Source organism: Chamaea fasciata, unplaced genomic scaffold (genome assembly GCF_029207755.1).
Source record: "Chamaea fasciata isolate MVZ Bird 193981 ecotype frontalis unplaced genomic scaffold, bChaFas1.0.hap1 SCAF_13, whole genome shotgun sequence".
Taxonomy (NCBI): Eukaryota; Metazoa; Chordata; class Aves; order Passeriformes; family Sylviidae; genus Chamaea; species Chamaea fasciata.
The window spans coordinates 20,591,779-20,611,406 of NW_027094098.1; the positions used below are offsets into that span (position 1 = coordinate 20,591,779).

Sequence of the window (19,628 nt, forward strand, 5' to 3'; positions counted from 1 at the left end):
CCCCGCGCGAGCGTCCCCTGCGGGGCTGGCAGCGCCCCCTGGCGTGGCGGCGGACCCGCGGGCCCCGGGCGCAGGCGCGTTGCCCGTGGCAGCGGCGGGGAGCGGAGCAGGCCCGGCCGTGCCGAGCCGTGCCGAGCGGTGCCGAGCCGTGCCGAGCCGTGCGGGCTCCCAGGGATGCGGGCCGCGCTCACCTGGCGCGACAGGGCCGAGCAGTGGTGAGCGGCCCCGGGCTCAGGCGGTGTGAGGGGCCCGGGCACGGGGCATGTGAGCGGTCAGGGCACGGGGGATGTGAGCGGTCAGGGCACAGGGGATGTGAGCGACCCCGGGCACGGGGGATGTGAGCGGCCCGGGCACGGGGGATGTGAGCGGCCCGGGCACGGGGGATGTGAGCGGCCCGGGCACGGGGCATGTGAGCGGTCAGGGCACGGGGGATGTGAGCGGTCAGGGCACGGGGGATGTGAGCGGCCCGGGCACGGGGGATGTGAGCGGCCCGGGCACGGGGCATGTGAGCGGTCAGGGCACGGGGGATGTGAGCGGTCAGGGCACGGGGGATGTGAGCGGTCAGGGCACGGGGGATGTGAGCGGCCCGGGCACGGGGGATGTGAGCGGCCCGGGCACGGGGGATGTGAGCGGCCCCGGGCTCAGGCGGTGTGAGGGGCCCGGGCACGGGGGATGTGAGCGGCCCGGGCACAGGGGATGTGAGCGGCCCGGGCACGGGGGATGTGAGCGGCCCCGGGCTCAGGCGGTGTGAGGGGCCCGGGCACAGGGGATGTGAGCGGTCAGGGCACGGGGGATGTGAGCGGCCCCGGGCTCAGGCGGTGTGAGGGGCCCGGGCACAGGGGATGTGAGCGGTCAGGGCACGGGGGATGTGAGCGGCCCCGGGCTCAGGCGGTGTGAGGGGCCCGGGCACAGGGGATGTGAGCGGTCAGGGCACGGGGGATGTGAGCGGCCCCGTGCTCAGGCGGTGTGAGGGGCCCGGGCACGGGGGATGTGAGCGGCCCGGGCACGGGGGATGTGAGGGGTCAGGGCACAGGGGATGTGAGCGGTCAGGGCACGGGGGATGTGAGGGGTCAGGGCACGGGGGATGTGAGCGGTCAGGGCACGGGGGATGTGAGCGGTCAGGGCACGGGGGATGTGAGGGGTCAGGGCACGGGGGATGTGAGCGGTCAGGGCACGGGGGATGTGAGCGGCCCGGGCACGGGGGATGTGAGGGGTCAGGGCACAGGCGATGTAAGCGGCCCCGGGCTCAGGCGGTGTGAGGGGCCCGGGCACAGGGGATGTGAGCGGCCCGGGCACGGGGGATGTGAGCGGTCAGGGCACGGGGGATGTGAGCGACCCCGGTCACAGGGGATGTGAGGGGTCAGGGCACAGGCGATGTGCCGGCCCGTTCGCTCCCAGGGCTGTTCGGGGCTGCCGCCGGGTTTCCCGGCGCGGGGTCGGTGCCGCGGTTCCTCCTGCTCGGGAGGTTGTTGGCAATCACAGCCACGCTCCGTGCCCTTTCCAGTGCTGGCCATTGGCACGTCTGACGGGCGGGGGATCTGTTTCTATCTCCTGACACGCGGTTCTTGGTTTGTTTGTTTCCCTCAGTATTTACGACATCGCGTTCAAGCCGGATGGGACCCAGCTGATAATTGCTGCTGGAAACAGGCTGCTGGTAGGGAAACCTTCCTGTCCTCTCTTTTACAGCTGTAGGAGCATGATTTCCTTCACATTAACTTATGAATATAACCTATCTGAAATCCCCTTATCTCTGTCAGTGCAGCCTCACAGCAACATACATATTAATGCAGGCCAATTCTAAAGTGTTTTGAAGCTTTTTAATATTTCTTACCAAGTTTTAAGCTCTATTTCCAAAAGTAATGAGATTTAAGCTATTTGTGTCATCTCATCCTCTTGTGCTGTGCCTGGGCTTTGAGATCCATGAACCTGCCCCTAGTCCTGGCACAGAGTGCAGGGGTTGTGCTGGTGCAAGTTTCATTAAAATCTCTGTGTTGGGGGAGAAACTCAAACCCATGTCCTGGCATTGTTGTGACAGGAGACGTGTGGGAACATTCACCCCAAGCTGGCTGTGAGTCCTTGGGGCTGCTGCAGGAGCAGCTCCGGACCAGCTGCTCACAGGTCCTGCAGAGCTTTCAGACGGGGCAGGTGTAGGGACTGCAGGAAGGGATGGATGGGCTGGAGGGATGGATTGTAGAGGTGGAGTTCAGCACTGCAGGACAGCCGGTGTTATTTTCAGGGCTAACAGAATCATGTATTTAGTGATGCTCCTTTGCAGTAATTTATTATGCTTAAACATCAAATGCATAGAAAGGCGTTTTAACAGCAAAATGTAAAATATAAAAAGCCAATAAGATGTAAAACAAGCTGCCAAACAAACTATTTAAAAATGTCCTTTGTGCATGTTATTTCTGATACTGACTTCTTTCTTTCTAAGACATATCATGTACAGAAAGCTGCTTCTGTGCTAGAAAAGGTTTTGTCTTGTATGAACTGCATGAAATCCAAAACGCTGGCACAAAAGGAAGTGCATCATCTCTTGGCCTACAGTAATTTTATATCCCAGCCCTCACACTGGAGGTGTTTTAGGTTGGATGGGGCTTAGAGCAACCTGGTCTAGTCAAATGTCTCACTGCCCCATGGCAAGGGCATGAACTGAGGGAGCTTTAAAGTCCTTTCCCACTAAAATGTGGTTCTGTGATTCACGGAAGGGTTTTTTTATGTAAGTTCTTTGGTTTGTATGTTTGGATTGCTTTTTTTTTTCTCTCCATTTGAACAGGTGTATGATACTTCTGATGGAACCCTAATTCAGCCTTTGAAAGGACATAAAGACACTGTGTACTGCGTGGCTTACGCCAAAGATGGTAAATAGCACCTTGGGGCGTTGTTAGCCTGGTTTGTGATTGCCCACTGAAAATGGAGAAATGGGGGTTGTTTCAGTCACAGCGTGGGAGTGCTGGGGGTTTGTTCTTTAACAGGTGCTGGGGTTTGCTGTCCAGTGGAGGGTGTGATCTGCTGTGCAGGTGCTGCCTGCACCAGTACCTGTAAGGTCACCTGTGAACCCAAGAGCTGTGGTGCCACTGCTCCTCCTCTTTGACCTCAGTGTTAGGTTTAGCAGTGGTGAAGTGTTTATTCATGGCTACCATGAGGAGAAGGCTCACCTCACAGATTCCTGTTTCTACTACTCATCTGCCTCTGAGTTTTATTCCTGCAATTCCCCTATCCCAGAGCTTCCTGATCTCATGTTTTACCTGCTCACTGCACTCTGCTTCCCGTTCTCTCATGGTGTACAACTCTCATTCAGTGGGACTCACTCTGTGGGCCTGGGGCTCTTCCTGCAGCTGCTGCAGTTTGGGTGATGGGGGTTCCTGTGACAGTGTACCAGTTTAACTTGTCACTGTTCCCATCAATCTCCAGCCTGGGGCTGGGCAGCACTGGAAGGACTGGGTACTGGCAAGGCTCTGGAAATGGTGCAGTACAGCCACTGGAACTCCGTGTGGGTGAGGGAGCACCAGCACATCCAGGCACTCAGTGTCAGCCCCTTTATTACTTGAGCCTTGTCGAGTTCAAGAACTTCTTGCTCTCTCTTTGATTCAGTATTTGGAGTGAAAGTGATTCTTGTATCTGTGGGATTTAAATTATCTCTTAATTCCTAGGCAAGCGTTTCGCATCTGGCTCTGCTGATAAAAGTGTGATAATTTGGACTTCAAAGTTAGAAGGAATTCTGAAGTACACGTAAGTGATGCCGTTCAGTTCTGTGCCTCAAAAGCCAATTTTGATTATGCTCTGCTGCAATTAAAGAGCACGAGCTGTTAGACTTGGGAGAAGGTTCACTAAGGTCGGAGAAAAGGGGTAATAGGGGAGGAAGGAGGAAAAGAATGGCTGAAGTATCTGAATGAGGAAGGAAAGCAGTTAAAGGCATAAAAGAAGGTGAGGAATCCAGAGAAATCTGTGAATTTAGAGGGCTGACAGAGAACTAGGGAAGCTCAGAATAGGTCAGAATAAAATGAAACATAATATGACCAGTCTTCTATAATAAACAATAATTCTGCTTCAAAGATCAATTTAAAGATGGGTTTGGCGCTTTTAGAATATTTCAGTCATCTGGCTCTGTTGTCAGTTAGCCCTCTGAAGCAGCAACTACATGTTCTGTTTCCTGACTGCACATTTATCAGGAGTTGGTTTGTGTTAGCTGGTCACTGCACAGGCACACTTGGTGTAGGATTTGGATACAACCTTCAGTCATATTTCACAAACCACAGTTGCTGTAATCTTGATGAAATACAGTAAATCCTCCTACTTGGAGACAGTTTTTACAAGGTTTATTACTGATTTACTTTACAGTAATAGCAGATTTACTTGATGTACTATGAACCAATCCAATTATTTTGGCATCTGCTAAAGCTTTCAGCTCACTTGCTGAAAGTCAGAAAAGGGACACTTAAGAATGATTTATTGAAATCTCATTGTAACTTCATTCTAGGCATAATGACTCTATCCAGTGCGTTTCATACAATCCTCTCACTCATCAGTTGGCATCCTGCTCGTCTGGGGATTTTGGTATGTCTTCTCCCTTGAACTTTTCTATTGACACAGGGCATTCCATTACAGCTGGAAAGCTAAGCTAACCACAGATGGGTACAGCTCTATAAGTCCAGGAGAGATGGGACACAAAGCTACCTAACGTTCACTGACATTGGATACTGATTTAAATCACTTAAACTCGATGGGAAAGGACAGTGCAGTGAGGGGTCACAGGATCAAATGTGCTGCTCTGTTACTGGAATTTTTTGCAGAGGCACCCTCTGTTATTTAGATGGATTTTCTTTCCCATTTAATAATAAGTAATATGTATTTAAATGTCGTTCTAGCACTGGACAAGACTTTGATGCCTCTAAAATCCCAGCTGTGTTCTCTGATAGTATTAGTTTCCAGTCTGGACACTGGCATATACTTAATTTGTCATTGGCTTTTTGTTTTCTTTCATCAAGGCCTGTGGTCTCCTGAACAGAAGTCAGTCTCTAAACATAAAACAAGCTGCAAAATTACTTGCTGTAGGTAAGTTTTAAGGGTTATCTGTGCCATTTAAGTTAATTTCAATGCAAATAATTTCAAGTAAGATGGAAGCTTCAAAAAAAAGGACTTTTCCCTCCTTCTTTTTCAGTAGCAAAGTGTTGGGTTTTGCTTGGTCCTATTTATAACCAAATCCTTCTGAAGGCAACAGAGACATTTTCTGGTCTTGAACAGATGTCTTAGGTTATCTGTCCGTCTGTTCATCTGTCTTGTGAAACAACAGTAAAATGAAGTTAGAGGAAAAATAATTGCAATTTTTGTTTGTGGTTCATTCCCATGTATTCATGTAGTTCATGTTGGTGTTTTCAGTTGAAGAAGGTATTACCATTGTGGGGAGCCTGAAGCAAGGATTCATGAACTGAGATCATTCATCTGACTGGAGAAGAGACCAGAATAGACCCTAGGCCCCCTCTGTCCTACACCAGACAGTTCTGTCCAATCACGTTCTAAATGTGGCTTTTAAAGCACTTTGGTCTACTTGCAGACTGCCATCCCCAAAGTGGGACTTAGCACATTATTCAAACATTACAAACTTTATTTTATTATTTTACTTCTGTGTACGTGATAAAATGTTCTCGAGGTAGAGTGTGCTGTTGCTATAAATGTGGATTAAACAAACCATAGGATTACTAACCACCTCCCAGAACTCCCTCTTAGAAATATGCTTTTATCTCCCATTCCTGTGTGAATGTGCCATGTGCCATCCTGCCTTCCTGCTGCTTGTTTGTAGTAGTTTGCTCTTCAGTACATGTGTGTTTTCTCAGCTGGACGAATGATGGCCAGTACCTTGCTTTGGGCATGTTCAACGGCATTGTCAGCATAAGGAACAAAAATGGGGATGAGAAAGTGAAAATAGAGAGGCCGGGGGGCTCTTCCTCTCCAATATGGTCAATTTCTTGGAATCCTTCCAGGTAAATACTTTCACGCTTCCTTTTTTTCATGCTGAATAGATGATCCTTGCCTCACTGATTGCAGAAAGGCTTGACTTTTATCCCTGCTGGAACAGGTTAATGCCATGTGTGTTACCTTCTTTAAGTGATTATATATTGGGGTTTTGGCTTTGCTGCCAGTCTTCAACTGAATGGAGTACCTGGGAACGAGTTACCTTTAGATTGGACACATGGGATTGTTTGGATTGGAAAGGCACTTTGAGACATCCAGTCCAACCATTCCCACAGCAGTGCCAAGGCCACCTCTGACCCCTGTCCCCAAGTGCCACATCCACAGGGCTTTTAAATCCACCACCTTCCCTGTGCCAGGACAGCCCTTTCAGGGAAGAAATTTTCCCAATACCCAAACTATACCTTCCTTGGCACAGCCTGAGGCCATTTCTTCTTGTTGTGTCCCTGCTCCCTGGGAGCAGAGCCTGACCCCCCCCTCAAGCTTTGAGTTATTCCTGTAGGGGGGACTGGTTTTGATTTTGTGTCCCCAAGCTGTTTTCCACAGGTTTTAATGACAAATTGCTGTCCTTTCAGTTTGTTACTTTTAAAGAGTAACATGAAGTGAGCTCTGCTATTCTGCTACTTGGTTCCATTGCTCTAAGAAATTTGTTAATAGATTGCTGTAGAATTACAACTCTTCTTTTTTTTTTTTGGTTTTTTTTTTTTTTGGCAGAGATGAGCGCAACGACATTCTAGCTGTGGCAGACTGGGGTCAGAAGCTTTCCTTTTACCACCTGAGTGGCAAGCAGGTATGTCTTAGAGAGTTTACTCAAGAGTCACAGCGTATTTTTAGTTCTGTTTTGTGTCCCACTGTCTAAATGTTTTTATACTGGTGCTTTATTAGTTACATTAAATGTCTTCTGTTTTCCCAGCCTTTTATGAGTCTATTTTTTTTTTGACCATTACTCCTTCAGCTCTTGTTTCTCACACAGCAGCTGAGCTATGTGAGAAAGTCTTGCAGTTCTTCCATTAAAGCCCTTACAATTCTTCTGACTTCTGTGACATGGTTCACTGGTTTGTAGAGGACATCTTTGTGGGTTTTTTCAGCTGGTTAAAGGGGTTTTGTGGGTTGTTGCATTCTGAGCAGAGTGGTTTGAGACTGGAGGGATTCTTGGACGTATTTTAGAGCTGCCTTTGGGAATCTTAATATAGCCAGTGGTTCTGGGTATTGAAACGCCACGCATGGAGGAGATGGATGGTATCAGTGATGGCACTTGTTGCCCTCAGGAAAGATGAAATGATCCTTTTGTTAATGTTTTATTTTCCCCTGTAGATTGGGAAGGACAGAGTGCTCAATTTTGACCCGTGCTGCATCAGCTACTTTACTAAAGGAGAGTATCTCTTGCTGGGAGGTTCAGATAGACAGGTGTCTCTCTTCACAAGGGACGGGGTACGCCTGGGCACTGTGGGAGAGCAGAGCAGCTGGGTGTGGACCTGCAAAGTTAAACCAGACTCCAACTATGTGGTGAGTAGGGACGCTTTTCTTACATTTTCACAGGGAATTTGCTACTTAAAGTAAGGTCACGCATTTTGCACTTAGTTGCTTGGACATTCCTACTGAGGCAGTAGAACCTCAGCAGTGTCTAGGGAGGTCCTAGAACTGCAACTGGAATTACAAATATCCCACAAAAGTAAAACCTGAGCTGTAAGAAGTATGTAAGGAGTATAGCACCTTCTCTCAAGTGTAAAGAGTTTGCTGCATTTTGATTAAAAAAGAGGAGGGCAAAATAATTTAAAATATCAGCTAAAAACTTCTGGAATTGACCAAATCTAATTCCATGATGGGAAGAAAATGCCTACAGGGCAGCTGTCAGCCCAAAATGCTGCACTCTTGAGTCCTGTACAAGTTGGAAGAGAATTAAAGCAAGTTTAAAAATGAACAAACAAACACAGCCCCTCCACAAAACATCTAACCAGAATTCCAACCAAGTAAGCCCAAGGGCCCCACCCAGCATGGTGGTCTCCGTGGTCTGTGCAAAGATCAGTCCTCATTCTCTTTGCACTTGTACCATGGATAAATATAAACCAGCTGTAACTGGTGTCTGTCTGTTCATTATGCAGGAGAAGGGGCATGGTGTTCATTTAAACACCGCACACTCTGCCAATTCTCACCTGTAAGTACCAACTAACTAAAATTACTCCCTTCTTGTGTTCAGGCAGTAGGGTGTCAGGATGGGACAATCTCCTTCTACCAGCTGATTTTCAGCACTGTCCATGGCCTCTACAAAGATCGCTACGCCTACAGGGACAACATGACTGATGTTATTGTCCAGCACCTCATCACGGAGCAGAAAGGTAATTCCACACCTGCAGCAGGCCAAAGCTTCACGCAGTTTGTTTTCATTAATATCCATCAGGACACTGGAATATACGCTGCGTGTACCTGCCAGGCTGTTGTCAGTTTGGCAGTCAAACCGTGGAACACCCTTTGCACAAGGAGAGTGCAAATTTGGAGTGTGCAAGTTCAACACTGACGAGTTTAATGAAAGTTGTGGGGGTTGGCAAAGAGACTGGGAGGGACAGGGGCTCTTAAAATAAGGTTTTAATCTCTGAAAATGAGATAAAAATACTATGTGTTATATTTAGCTTTTATTTTCCTTACTTGTAACCTCAAGCATTTGTGCTTATTTTGTTTCTTCGTTTCTGCTGGCTTTTTATGGCAAGGATTTGAAGTACTGCTCCAGAATGTGCTGCTTATAGAGGGTGGTAAACTGTGACAGGGATAGTAGATTACGTAGATGCAGAGCAGCAAATATATCTGAGCAGGAATTATATATATATATATATATTTATGTTACATATTTTTATTTTATATATATTATATTATATCTGTGCTTTGAATTTTAGAGGTGCTCTAGGGAGATTCAATTTTAGTGTATTAGTTCTCTGATTTCTGTATGTTATTTTTGTGTCAGCTTATACTTTATAATTTTGGTGATTTTTCTTTCTAGTTAGGATAAAGGGCAGAGAACTTGTGAAGAAAATTGCAATCTACAAAAACAGATTAGCCATCCAGATGCCAGAGAAAATCCTGATTTACGAGTTGTACTCGGATGACTCTGCCGATATGTACTATCGGGTGAAGGAAAAGATCATAAAGAAATTCGAATGTAACTTGCTGGTGGTGTGTTCAGATCACATTATCTTATGCCAGGTATGTTCCTGAAAAGCTGGAGTAGTCCTGGCGTGTGTTCAGGGTTGAAGGCAGCTGTCCCAGTCAGTGGCTGGCAGGACGTGACTGTCCTGTGGGAGCTGCTGCAGCACTTCCCAAGGCAGTCCTGCTGTGCCCTGCAGTGCTCACCTGCTGCTGGGCAGCCCCTGTGGCACGGCTCAGCTGACTCTGATTCAGTAAAGCAGGCTCTACAGTGAATTTGATCAGTTAGCACAGAATCCAGGGGTACTTTTGGGTGGGAGAGAACTGCTGGAAAAAGATTGGGGGTGTTTGTTTTTGTTTGCTCGTAGGATTGGAAAATCTTAAAGAATTCGCCCATTAAATTGGATATTCGACTTTATGATTTTTAAATGTAAAAGTAGACACACCTGCTAGTATAGGTATAAGCATCACACATCAGACAGAGATTTTTGTCTTCACCTCCAGGCTGTGTTTTTTATCTTGCTGTGTCCTTAGGAGAAGAGATTGCAGTGCCTCTCGTTTAGTGGTGTTAAAGAGCGAGAATGGCTGATGGAATCTCTTATTCGTTACATTAAAGTAATTGGAGGACCTCCAGGAAGAGAAGGCCTCTTAGTTGGTCTAAAGAATGGTCAGGTAATACGTTATGTCTGATATATGTCTTTCCACTGCAAATAAAATGTGTTCTGTGCTCTTAGAGGGAGACCTTAGGAGCAGCAGGCTCTTTCACAGCCTAGAATTTTGTATGACAGTCTCATTTTGGGATTAGAAACTAATTGCTTCTGTCTTTCACATTCTCTGACAGTAAAATTCATACAAATGTATTTAACTTTGTCTAGAAGTCTGTGAGATGTTAGTGTCAACTGAAAGAATTGAGTTCTTGGTGAAGGGAGCAGGTTTGCCTTTAGTGGAGGCTGGAGGTGTGTGCACGTCTCCTGATGACCTTGTGAGGGTGTGGCTGTTCTCCAGGTGTAGGTGCTGTTGGTTTCACACGCGAAGCTGCAGCTGAAAGTGTCAAACTGGAGCCCAAAGGTACTGATAGCAAGGAAGTTGAGATCCTGTGTGTCTTCTGTATGTTATATATTTCTGTATTCATGAAATTGTGTAACTAGTGGAGAATCCAGGATGCATGGCACCTGATTTATCTGTATAGGCTTGTGACCTAGAGCATGTTGTAGCAGCCGGTCTGCTCAAGAGACCTCAGACTGGAAGCATTTCCCGGATTTTATTGCAGTTTGTCTCTGAAAAAGCTGGCAATTTCACACTTCAGGCAGCACTGAAGTTGTTACCCAGTGCCGGGGACAGAAATGTCTGTGGTGATCTGTTCCCAGATCCTGAAGATCTTTGTGGACAACGCGCTGGCCATCGTGCTGCTGAAGCAGTCGACAGCCGTGCGCTGCCTGGACATGAGCGCGTCCCGCAACAAGCTGGCCGTGGTGGACGAGAACGACACCTGCCTCGTCTACGACATCCACACCAAGGAGCTGCTCTTCCAGGTGCCAATTTACACTCCTTGGGCTTTTGGAAGAGGGAGTAGTTGGGCACACAGAGCATCCCAAAAGTGTCGCTGTGCAGAAGTTCATGTAACTAGTTTAAGTTACTTATCGCATCTTGTAGAATTTAGCTGTGATCTGTTCATCAAAAGCACCCTCTCAGAGGTGGTGGAGTAGGAAGGAGAAGACATGAAATCTATGTGAGCAACAGCTGAATAAAGAGCTCTTAGACATGTGACCTTTTCAGTTTAATTTAGAACTCTGCCCTGCTTCCCTCTGAAGCATTACAGTTAATGAGCATTTTAGTTTTATCATTACTACAAACAGAATTAAAGCCTAAACATCTTTGTTCGTTGGGTATTCATAGGCTGTAAAAGCAATGATGATAATGGTCTCTTCATTGGCAGTTTAGCAGTCACTTATTAATGTTGATTAAATGTTTCCAGAACACACTGGATAGCAAGAATGGAGTGCTGCAAAGGGTCTGCAACTTCCTTTGTGTAATGGACTGAGAAATGATCAATTAAATGTGCTAACTAGCAGTATATTATTGTGGAATTTGGTATTATGTTCTAGAGATTGACTGTGGAGATCACTAGTAAATATACATAAAAGGCAAGACAATTATAGCTGAGTATTAAAATGTAAAATACATCCCTATGAATCTGTTTAGGAATATTCTAGGCTTTAGGATATTGCAAATGTGACTGATCTGTGTGTGTACACACCAGGCTGTAGTGGGTCAAACACTCCAGCTGAAGGAGGCATGTTTCTTAGCAAAGATGCGATCAGTTGTAATCCTGAGATGTTTTGCTCCTTAGGAACCCAATGCTAATAGCGTGGCCTGGAATACCCAGTGTGAGGATATGCTTTGCTTTTCTGGAGGGGGTTACCTCAATATCAAAGCTAGCAACTTCCCTGTCCACCAGCAAAAACTGCAAGGCTTTGTTGTGGGTTACAACGGCTCCAAGATCTTCTGCCTTCATGTTTTCTCTATGTCAGCAGTTGAGGTTCCGCAGGTAATCCTTTAATCTCATTAAGTGTTGCTTTATATCTTATAAACATGAATGTTTAACAAGTGAAGAAGCTTTTCTGAGATTTACTTGTATTTCATTACTAAAATGATTGCAGTTCACACTTTCTTCGTTGCTATTTAAGTTATATTGTTTCTTTGGCGTTAATTAGGCTAACTTCCTTTTTGCTGTTGGTAATTGTTGTTTCTGATTCTCCCTTTCTACTTGCAAATGCACATAATCTAATACAGTGCAGGCCTTACCTCCTGCAGGATTTTTACTGTGTTCTCTCTGTATAGCTTTTCCCCATTGTAATTTCATTTTTCTTGAATACATCAAATACTGTTTTATTGTTGCTTCATCTAGACGTCTTTAGGCAATATCTAAATGGAATATTTTAGTCTGAATGTATAGTACCTGTGTGGTCTTTATATTCAAGATTTAGGGATTGCCTTCCATAAAATTCTGTTTTCTGGGTCATGAGATACAATGGAAGTAAAAAAACAAAACAAAACAAAGAAAGTGAAAGGGTTGTGACTGTGCATCCAAGTGTGTGCAGGATTTGCCTGTGCGAATGGGTGAAGAAGGCAGAATGTCCCGTGCTTGTATTGACTAATGCACACCTGTGTTACAGACCTCTGTCCCCTGAGGGCCTGGGCAGGTCCTTGGTGAGGCTCTGGGTTGTCCAGGGTGGTTGGCAGACAGACAGGATCACCAGGCCTTTGGCATGCTGCAGGCACCAAGATGCCACAGAATTGTTGTGCAGTATCACAGAGGCAGCCTTTCCAAGGCTATGCTTTTGCGGAGAGGGAATACCAAAGGGTGATTTTCAGATAAATTGATAAAAATAACCCAGGAGTGGACCTGCATCATGCTGGGGTTGCAAACCCAGGTGAGGGCAGTGGTGCAGCAGGCTCCCTGTTCCCTCAGAGGGCTGTGGCTGTGGCTGCAGACCCACGGGGCTCTGTCTGTGTGTGTCACCCTGCAGCAGCTGGCAGCTCCCCCTGGGATTCCCTGTAGGGCTGGTCCTCAAGAGCCTGAGTGTCCATGGGGCCTGTGCAGTCACAGCCTTGGTAGAGCAGCTTTGTCCTCGAGGCTGGGGCAGGAGGGTTCCTTTCCTTCCCCGTGGCCCCCTTCCTGTCCCCGGATGTTCCCAGGGACACGTCACACCCGGCAGTGGGGCCACTCCTCGTGCTCTTGGCCCTTGGGAACACACTGCCCCTCCTTGGCTCTGCTTCCAGAGTACTGAAAAAGATCAGTGTGCGTCATATTTAGCATGTTCAGTTCCCAGAAGAATTCACATTCTTAACTACTTCCTGATATTGCAAGGAGCTGAAGATTTCAAAATGGATGCGTTTGGAATGTAATTAACCCAGCTTGTCTGAAGATATGATAATGATCACCCCAGAATGTTGTTCTCTCCGTGTACAAAACTGACATGTCTGGGCAGCTTGTAATGGTTGTGATTAGTTTTTTCCCCCCCCCAATATATGCAGAGAGTTTCACTGCATATATCTCAGTATTATGCTTCCTGATACATGTTTTTTTCTATGACAATCCTCAGTCTGCACCCATGTATCAATACCTGGAACGAAAAATGTTTAAAGAAGCCTATCAAATTGCGTGTTTAGGAGTGACTGATGCTGACTGGAGGGAGCTGGCCATGGAAGCCTTGGAAGGGCTGGAGTTTGACACTGCTAAAAAGGTAAAGCATTTATTCACTCGTTTAGCAGAAAGCTTGGGTGTGATATTTATATATATTTGTGTGTGTATGTGTATAATGCATGCTCTATGACTAGAATGCAAGTGGTATCCCTGGGTTCCTGTCTTGCTTGTCTTTAGTGTGTCTTACTCCGCAAACAAACCAATTGTTCGTTATAAACTCAGGATGTTGAGATGAGGTTTTGACCTGAAATCTAATGTATCTCTCTAGATAAATGCCATGTTCTAAATCAAAGCGTTGGATGGATAGAGAGGAGATGGTTCCAGCTGGAGGGTGCGTTGCGGGGTGTAGGGGAGCAGGACTGGGACGCCGTTGAGCAGCGCCCACCGGGTGGCAGCAGAGGATGCTCACCTGGCTTTGGCCCCCGCCTTCCCTAGTGACACAAACTTACCCTTTTTCCTCGTAAATATTTAATATAACCTCAGCACAAATGTGAAGATGGCCTATTCTTTGTTATGTACCCATTAAGGTTGTGTGAAGGGAGTGGTGATGGGATAGGATCATTTCAGTCCTTTTCTGTGTGATGTGTCTTGCTTTGGGGAGTGCTCTGTGAGTGGGCATAGACTGAAGAACTGAGTTTTCTCTGGCATAAAATACTTTTTCTTTCACCAGCTCTTCTCAAGTAAAAGAGAGCCAACTGAGTTCAATGTCATGAATATTGTATGAAAGACAAAACATTCTAAAAATACACTGAGAATGGTCTGTAATGATAGGCATCTTTTAATAACAGATTTTTTTAAAAAAAAGGAAATTAAATGCTTTATTTTTCTTTTTTTTTTTTCCCTTAAGTAGAGGCATCAGAATAATTCCAGTCTCATGGATGGCTTTATGCAAATAGATACTTTTTAAAAGAAGTTTTCAGTGCCTCCTTGGAATTTTAAAGTAGTGCCCTCTTAGAATTAGAGCGGATTAATTCAAACAAAAAGCTTCTTGACATTAAAGGCTCTCACAGTTCCTAGTCCAATCCGATGTAAGCAGAATATTCTCTGCCCTCTTAAGTACTAGTTTGGTTGGAAGTCTTGAATGTGCAGCCCAAAGAGTTAAATTTCTGTTTTGTGATGCATGTCAGGAATAAATGCCAAGCTGCTGCAACTTGCATGTGACTTTGCCACTTGAGACTTTGGGTTGCACGTTTATCTCCATTTGCAAAGATATTACACTGTCTTACAGTACTTTTATCTTATCGTCTTCTTACTTCCTTTCCTCTCTCTGAGCTCCTTTCATGCTGGATTTTCGGAATGGTTTAAAACCTAGGAGCATATGCAGCAGGCTTTGACAATACGATCAGTTATGTGCCTTTCCTTGTAAGAGTTTCCTGAAATTTCCTTGTCTGTGTCACACCTCACATCAAAATAGAGAAGCTATAAAATAGCTGGAACAAAAGCCTGTGATACTTTAATTGACACTTTGCATTTCTTGGGGCACTGACAGGCACAGCTCCCACTCCCTGCCATGCTGCTCCTGTCAGGGCCGAGCTGTTTTGCTTGTACCTTGTCTCCTTTCCTGCCACAACTCAGGGGCCACAGGCACCGTCAGAGCCCTTGGGGTTCGGGACTACACAAACCCAAAACCAGCAGACTTCTGCCTGTCCTTTTTGCATGAAGACAGCTTGATTCATGCAGAATAATATTTGGGTTTTTCTGGGTTTTCAAGTTAATACCTTTTACTCTTTTTTTAAAAAATATTTTCAACAGGCATTTACCAGGGTCCGAGACCTTCGATATTTAGAACTGATCAGCAGCATAGAGGTAAGCCAGTGTTCAAGAAGGTGTATTTTCTTAAACTTACTACTGTGCCAAAATCAGTACTTTCTGTTTTGGAAGGACTTTTGTTTGGATAGTGCTTCTGACTGTTAGAGATGTGTTTGAAGTGAAAAGTCCTGCTTAGTAGAGATGACTCAAGTTCTGATCACAGGATTGGAACTTCATGGACAAGGATGTGGGTGTGGGATGAGAACTTCTGAAACTGTCTTCAGAAGAACTGGAAAAACATTCAGTATTCAATTAATAATTGGTAGAATACTACTGTGCTGACAGAGCTTAGTACAGAATACTTCATAAACATGAGTTCATTAAGCCTTTCCCTACCCCCTGGAGGTAGGTAATTACTATTATCTCCTCCTTGCAGAGACAGAAACAGGCCCATGGAAATGAAATGACAAACTTGGGGTCTCATGACAAGTCTGTGACAACTGGAAATAGAATTTGGGATTCCGTACTTCTATACTGTGCTCTAATCACTCCTTCCTATTCTTTTCACACTTCTTGATAGAATTTCACTCAACAATAACTGTCTGTCATGAGCACTTGAAAATACACTCATCACCCTTGTCCTTCTGCAGAGATGGCAAGATAATGCTTAAAGATCTGCTGGGAGATGGTATAAAGGGAATTCCTCTTCCTTGTGTTAATTAGATTTGCACCTTCTCTTAAAAGATACACTCCTTGTCTTCATGTCTGCAGAGCTGTCCTGCTGCTGCCAAAATGCCCGCTGGTTGCAGTGAACTTTTCTGCATTAAGAGCCCCTTTTTCTGTTGGTTTTCTTTTTTTTTTTTTTTCTTTTCAAGGGTATAGGTAGGTGAGAGTGTTCTCTCACCAGCAGTAACCTTTCTTTTCCACTGATGCTTCTTCAGATCTGCATTTATTGAGGATATTCTGGATTTGTCATGTCATATTATGTTTAATAAGAAAGAATCCCCCTAAAATAGGCATAAACTTACTTTCACACGTCCTGAAAATGCTCCTTCTGCTGTGAGTTCTACATCCCCTCTTACTCTGGCCTGCAGTGGGTTGCATTCCTTTTAAGTCTTGTTGTAGGGGTGTAACAGAACAAACATGTTCCATTAATGCAATGGTTTTCTCTCAGTAGTGACTCTATTTCTTTCCTAATCGATGACAGAGAAACACAGTTGCCATCTCTGTCTGGCAAGATTCTGTGGAGTCTTCAAAAAAGGGTGTAACAGATCCTCTCATTATTCATTTAGCCAAGTTTTTGAAGGGAACTTTGAACACCAGCTCAGTGTCAGCCCAGTCACAGTAAGCGTGACCAGGGAGTGATGGCTGAGCCCCTTTGGCAGAATTTGGATGCTCATGGAATGCTTTTCCCCTTGCACGCAGTTCTCTTTAAATTCAGTTCACAGCTATGGGTTTCCATATGATATGGGCTTACTGCAGCAGTAATTTTATCCCAGGCAGGTAGTGGTGTGTGTCCAGCAGACAGGATAAGGCACACACATGGAAACACATGTGTGCAAACCTGGCCTGGGTCCCTCGCAGTCAGGGTCCTGCTGCAGTTTGATTTGTGTGAAGGGTTTCTGTGTGGCTCTGCACACACATGGAGGGTTTCTCCATGGCTCTGCACTAATGCTGTCCTCACGGTCCCTTCCCAGGCACTCAGAGCAAGCCGTTCTGGTTTCCAGGAGAGCGTGCACAGGTGCTCTGGAAGTGGCTGGGGCTGACCCAAATCCAAGAGCTCTTGCATGTGGGGACAGTGGAGGTGTCATTGGTTTGTATCCAGAGGCAGGCTAACATACTTTCTGAATCTACTTATTGCTGGCAGCTATCCTCCTGTTTGTCATCCCACCTGCACATATTGTTAATGCAGCCAAATTATATGCTGGTGAGATTGCAGGGAGAAAATGAGGAGCCCATCAGATGCCTTTTTTAAAATAGACTGGCATAATGATAGCATGTGTTCATTTTCCTGTGTGAAATCAAGAGAACTGACTTTTCATCACTTCGGTTTGTATAGTGACATTTAATTTTGCTCTTCGTAATTTTAATTAAGAAGGGATTTAATCCTTTAATTATAAATTCACCAGAAATGTAGGAGAGGCATAATTACACTATCCCATTCCAGGTTTTAATTATTAACAGTTAAAATATGAGCCTGAAAATCTAATTCCTCAAAGGCTATTTCTCACCTAGGTCCTGATCATCTAGAATATTTTCTACGTCTCTCTTCAGTTTTGCTGCTTTTCCAGGACCGTAAGAAGCAGGGAGAGAACAACAACGACCTGTTCCTGGCAGATGTTTATGCCTACCAGGGGAAGTTCCAGGAGGCAGCAAAGCTGTACAAGAGGAGCGGCCACGAGAGCCTGGCCCTGGAGATGTACTCGGACCTGCGCATGTTCGACCACGCCAAGGTAGTGCCTGGGCACTGAAGTGCAGAAACACTGATGTACCTGAACTGTTCCCAAAAAATGATCCTGCTGAAGGTCTGGAAGAAGCGTGGGCTTTGAATTCCAATTGTATTTTCCCAGGTATTTGTTTGGAGGTTATAAGGGGAAAGGTGTCTCTGGCCTGGGTGTTATGGTGGCATTTTCCTTTGGAGTCTGCTACCCAGGCAGCAGGTTGTGTTTTGTAGAGTCTCAAATATGGCTGTGGAAATTCAGGGCTTTTCAGTGAATTCTTTAGTTGAACACCACCAATGACTTTTATAATTGCACAGTATTATCTATAGTCATTTTCCTTCATTCAAAACTAAAAATTTTGGGTTTATGACTCCTTCTTCTCCATTATCTCATTCAAGAGTCCCTTTTTGTTTGTCTTCCAAAGATAAGAAGGCAGCACCCACGTTATAATAAAAAAATATTTATAGACTGTAGTAAGTCAGTTCTATGTCGATGCATTTTTAAAAATGTATAATATGCTAGCCTAGAGTATTTTTGTTTACTACAGAATTTCTTCCACAGATTCAGTGTCTTGGCTTTTTTTAAAACTCTGTTTCCATGTAGGAAGAAATCGAATATAATTCTAAAAAGTGATGTTTTTATATGGTGATAGGAAGCATTACTTGGCTTTTCAGTCTTCTGTGGTGGTTTCTTATCAAAATCCTGGAGAATGCATGCACTGTTTAGTCTCATTCATCACTCATCAGAGCCCTATTCTGCCCAATCCAGGACAAAGAATTCACCATGACATGCACAGAAACTCTTTAGCAGAGATTCCCCAAGCCATGCTGCAGAGAGATCTTTTTCTTCCAAGAGCTCAACAGAAACATTTGGGGGCTTTGCTGATGTAAGCCCGACTTCCGCTATTTTTGGCAGATGAGTCTTTGTTAGCTTCAGTGTTTTGGCTCCTCTTGAACATAAATGTAATTCATACAGGAAAATGTTCCCATAAGTCTCTGTAAGAATCGTTTAATTCTTGGCTGCAGTCATGTCTAAATTTAACCAGTAGAGAGCAAGAGGTCTCGTGTCTCCTGTACTTCAGAGTGATTCCATGCTGAGAAATTTAAGGTACTTCATAAGGCACCTTCTTGTCCAGGGAGTGCACGGGATGTGGAAGAACATGTGAACCCCCCTTGTTTGCCAGTTATTTACCCAAGGAAAGATGCATGGGGGAGGGGTGTGTTTTTGTGGTGTTGTTTTCACTGATGCAGCCAGAATTATTCAAAGAACCACAGAACCTGCTTTCTTGTGCATGACTTTGATGAGTTCTGGGTGGAGGGTCCAGACTGGAGGCAGAGGTTGGGGGTCCTTTGATATCTGGTCACAGGCTCTTTATCATGGCACCAGATCACTAATTACTGGCAACTCACAAAAAACCTCTTTATGCTATGAGAGGCTGAGCTTAGCTTTTGATTCTGGGCTTATTTTGGTGACCTAAGCTGCAAAACAAGTCGTGCCAAAGAGCCTGTTTGGCTGCAGCCTTCAGTGCAGTTTTCCACACTCAGAGCTGTCGGGATAGCCGTGTAGCTGCTCCTGGAGCTGCAGGAGGCAGGCCTGGGGCTCAGAGCTGGCACAGACGGGGAGCAGCTCTGGCTGTAACTGCTGAATTGCCCTGGTGAAGCAGATCTGCTGTAGAGGGTTTTGCCCATTTGTTGCTTTGGTTTTGGTTTTGGTTTTTTAAACCTCAGTCAGAATTTGCCAGAAACACAGAGGATACACAGTTTTCCCACCTGTTATTTTTCCTCTGCTCTGGTTTTTCTTTTGATAGAAGCTGTTTAATGGGCAGTAGCCTGTTCTGTTAACAGACAAAATTGCCCTTAATCGATCTTCTGGTGTTGAAGGGGGGTTTTATATTTTTTTCCTGGCACATGATGTCAACAGATGTGAACCATATGGTGCCAGAGCTTTAGTATTGGCAGAAGAAGCTGAACTAACTATTAGAAATATTTCCAAGATGGTTGTCAACACAGGGTCCAGGCTTGGTGTTTGCATTCCTTCCACAGGTCCAAGCAGTGCTTCAGAGCACTCTCACTTTTGAGCAGCTGCGGTTCTGTCTTTATAAAATAATTTCATGGATATATTTTTTA

General features: G+C 45.4%; 1 protein-coding gene across 2 annotated transcripts in view; it reads left to right on the forward strand.

Moving 5' to 3' along the window:
* Nucleotides 1–129: 129 nt before the first annotated feature.
* IFT122 (intraflagellar transport 122) overlaps nucleotides 130–19,628 on the forward strand; it is a 30,736-nt gene continuing 11,237 nt past the window's right edge. For both annotated transcript variants that reach the window (XM_066195420.1, XM_066195421.1), the window contains exons 1-17: nucleotides 130–215; nucleotides 1,588–1,654; nucleotides 2,777–2,861; nucleotides 3,654–3,732; nucleotides 4,481–4,557; nucleotides 4,989–5,055; nucleotides 5,835–5,981; nucleotides 6,685–6,760; nucleotides 7,285–7,476; nucleotides 8,168–8,306; nucleotides 8,963–9,165; nucleotides 9,640–9,777; nucleotides 10,473–10,637; nucleotides 11,456–11,653; nucleotides 13,212–13,352; nucleotides 15,065–15,118; nucleotides 17,353–17,514. In XM_066195420.1, the coding sequence (XP_066051517.1) occupies nucleotides 175–215; nucleotides 1,588–1,654; nucleotides 2,777–2,861; nucleotides 3,654–3,732; nucleotides 4,481–4,557; nucleotides 4,989–5,055; nucleotides 5,835–5,981; nucleotides 6,685–6,760; nucleotides 7,285–7,476; nucleotides 8,168–8,306; nucleotides 8,963–9,165; nucleotides 9,640–9,777; nucleotides 10,473–10,637; nucleotides 11,456–11,653; nucleotides 13,212–13,352; nucleotides 15,065–15,118; nucleotides 17,353–17,514 (2,031 nt within the window). In that variant the 5' untranslated portion in view covers nucleotides 130–174. The remainder of the gene's footprint in view (nucleotides 216–1,587; nucleotides 1,655–2,776; nucleotides 2,862–3,653; nucleotides 3,733–4,480; nucleotides 4,558–4,988; nucleotides 5,056–5,834; nucleotides 5,982–6,684; nucleotides 6,761–7,284; nucleotides 7,477–8,167; nucleotides 8,307–8,962; nucleotides 9,166–9,639; nucleotides 9,778–10,472; nucleotides 10,638–11,455; nucleotides 11,654–13,211; nucleotides 13,353–15,064; nucleotides 15,119–17,352; nucleotides 17,515–19,628) is intronic.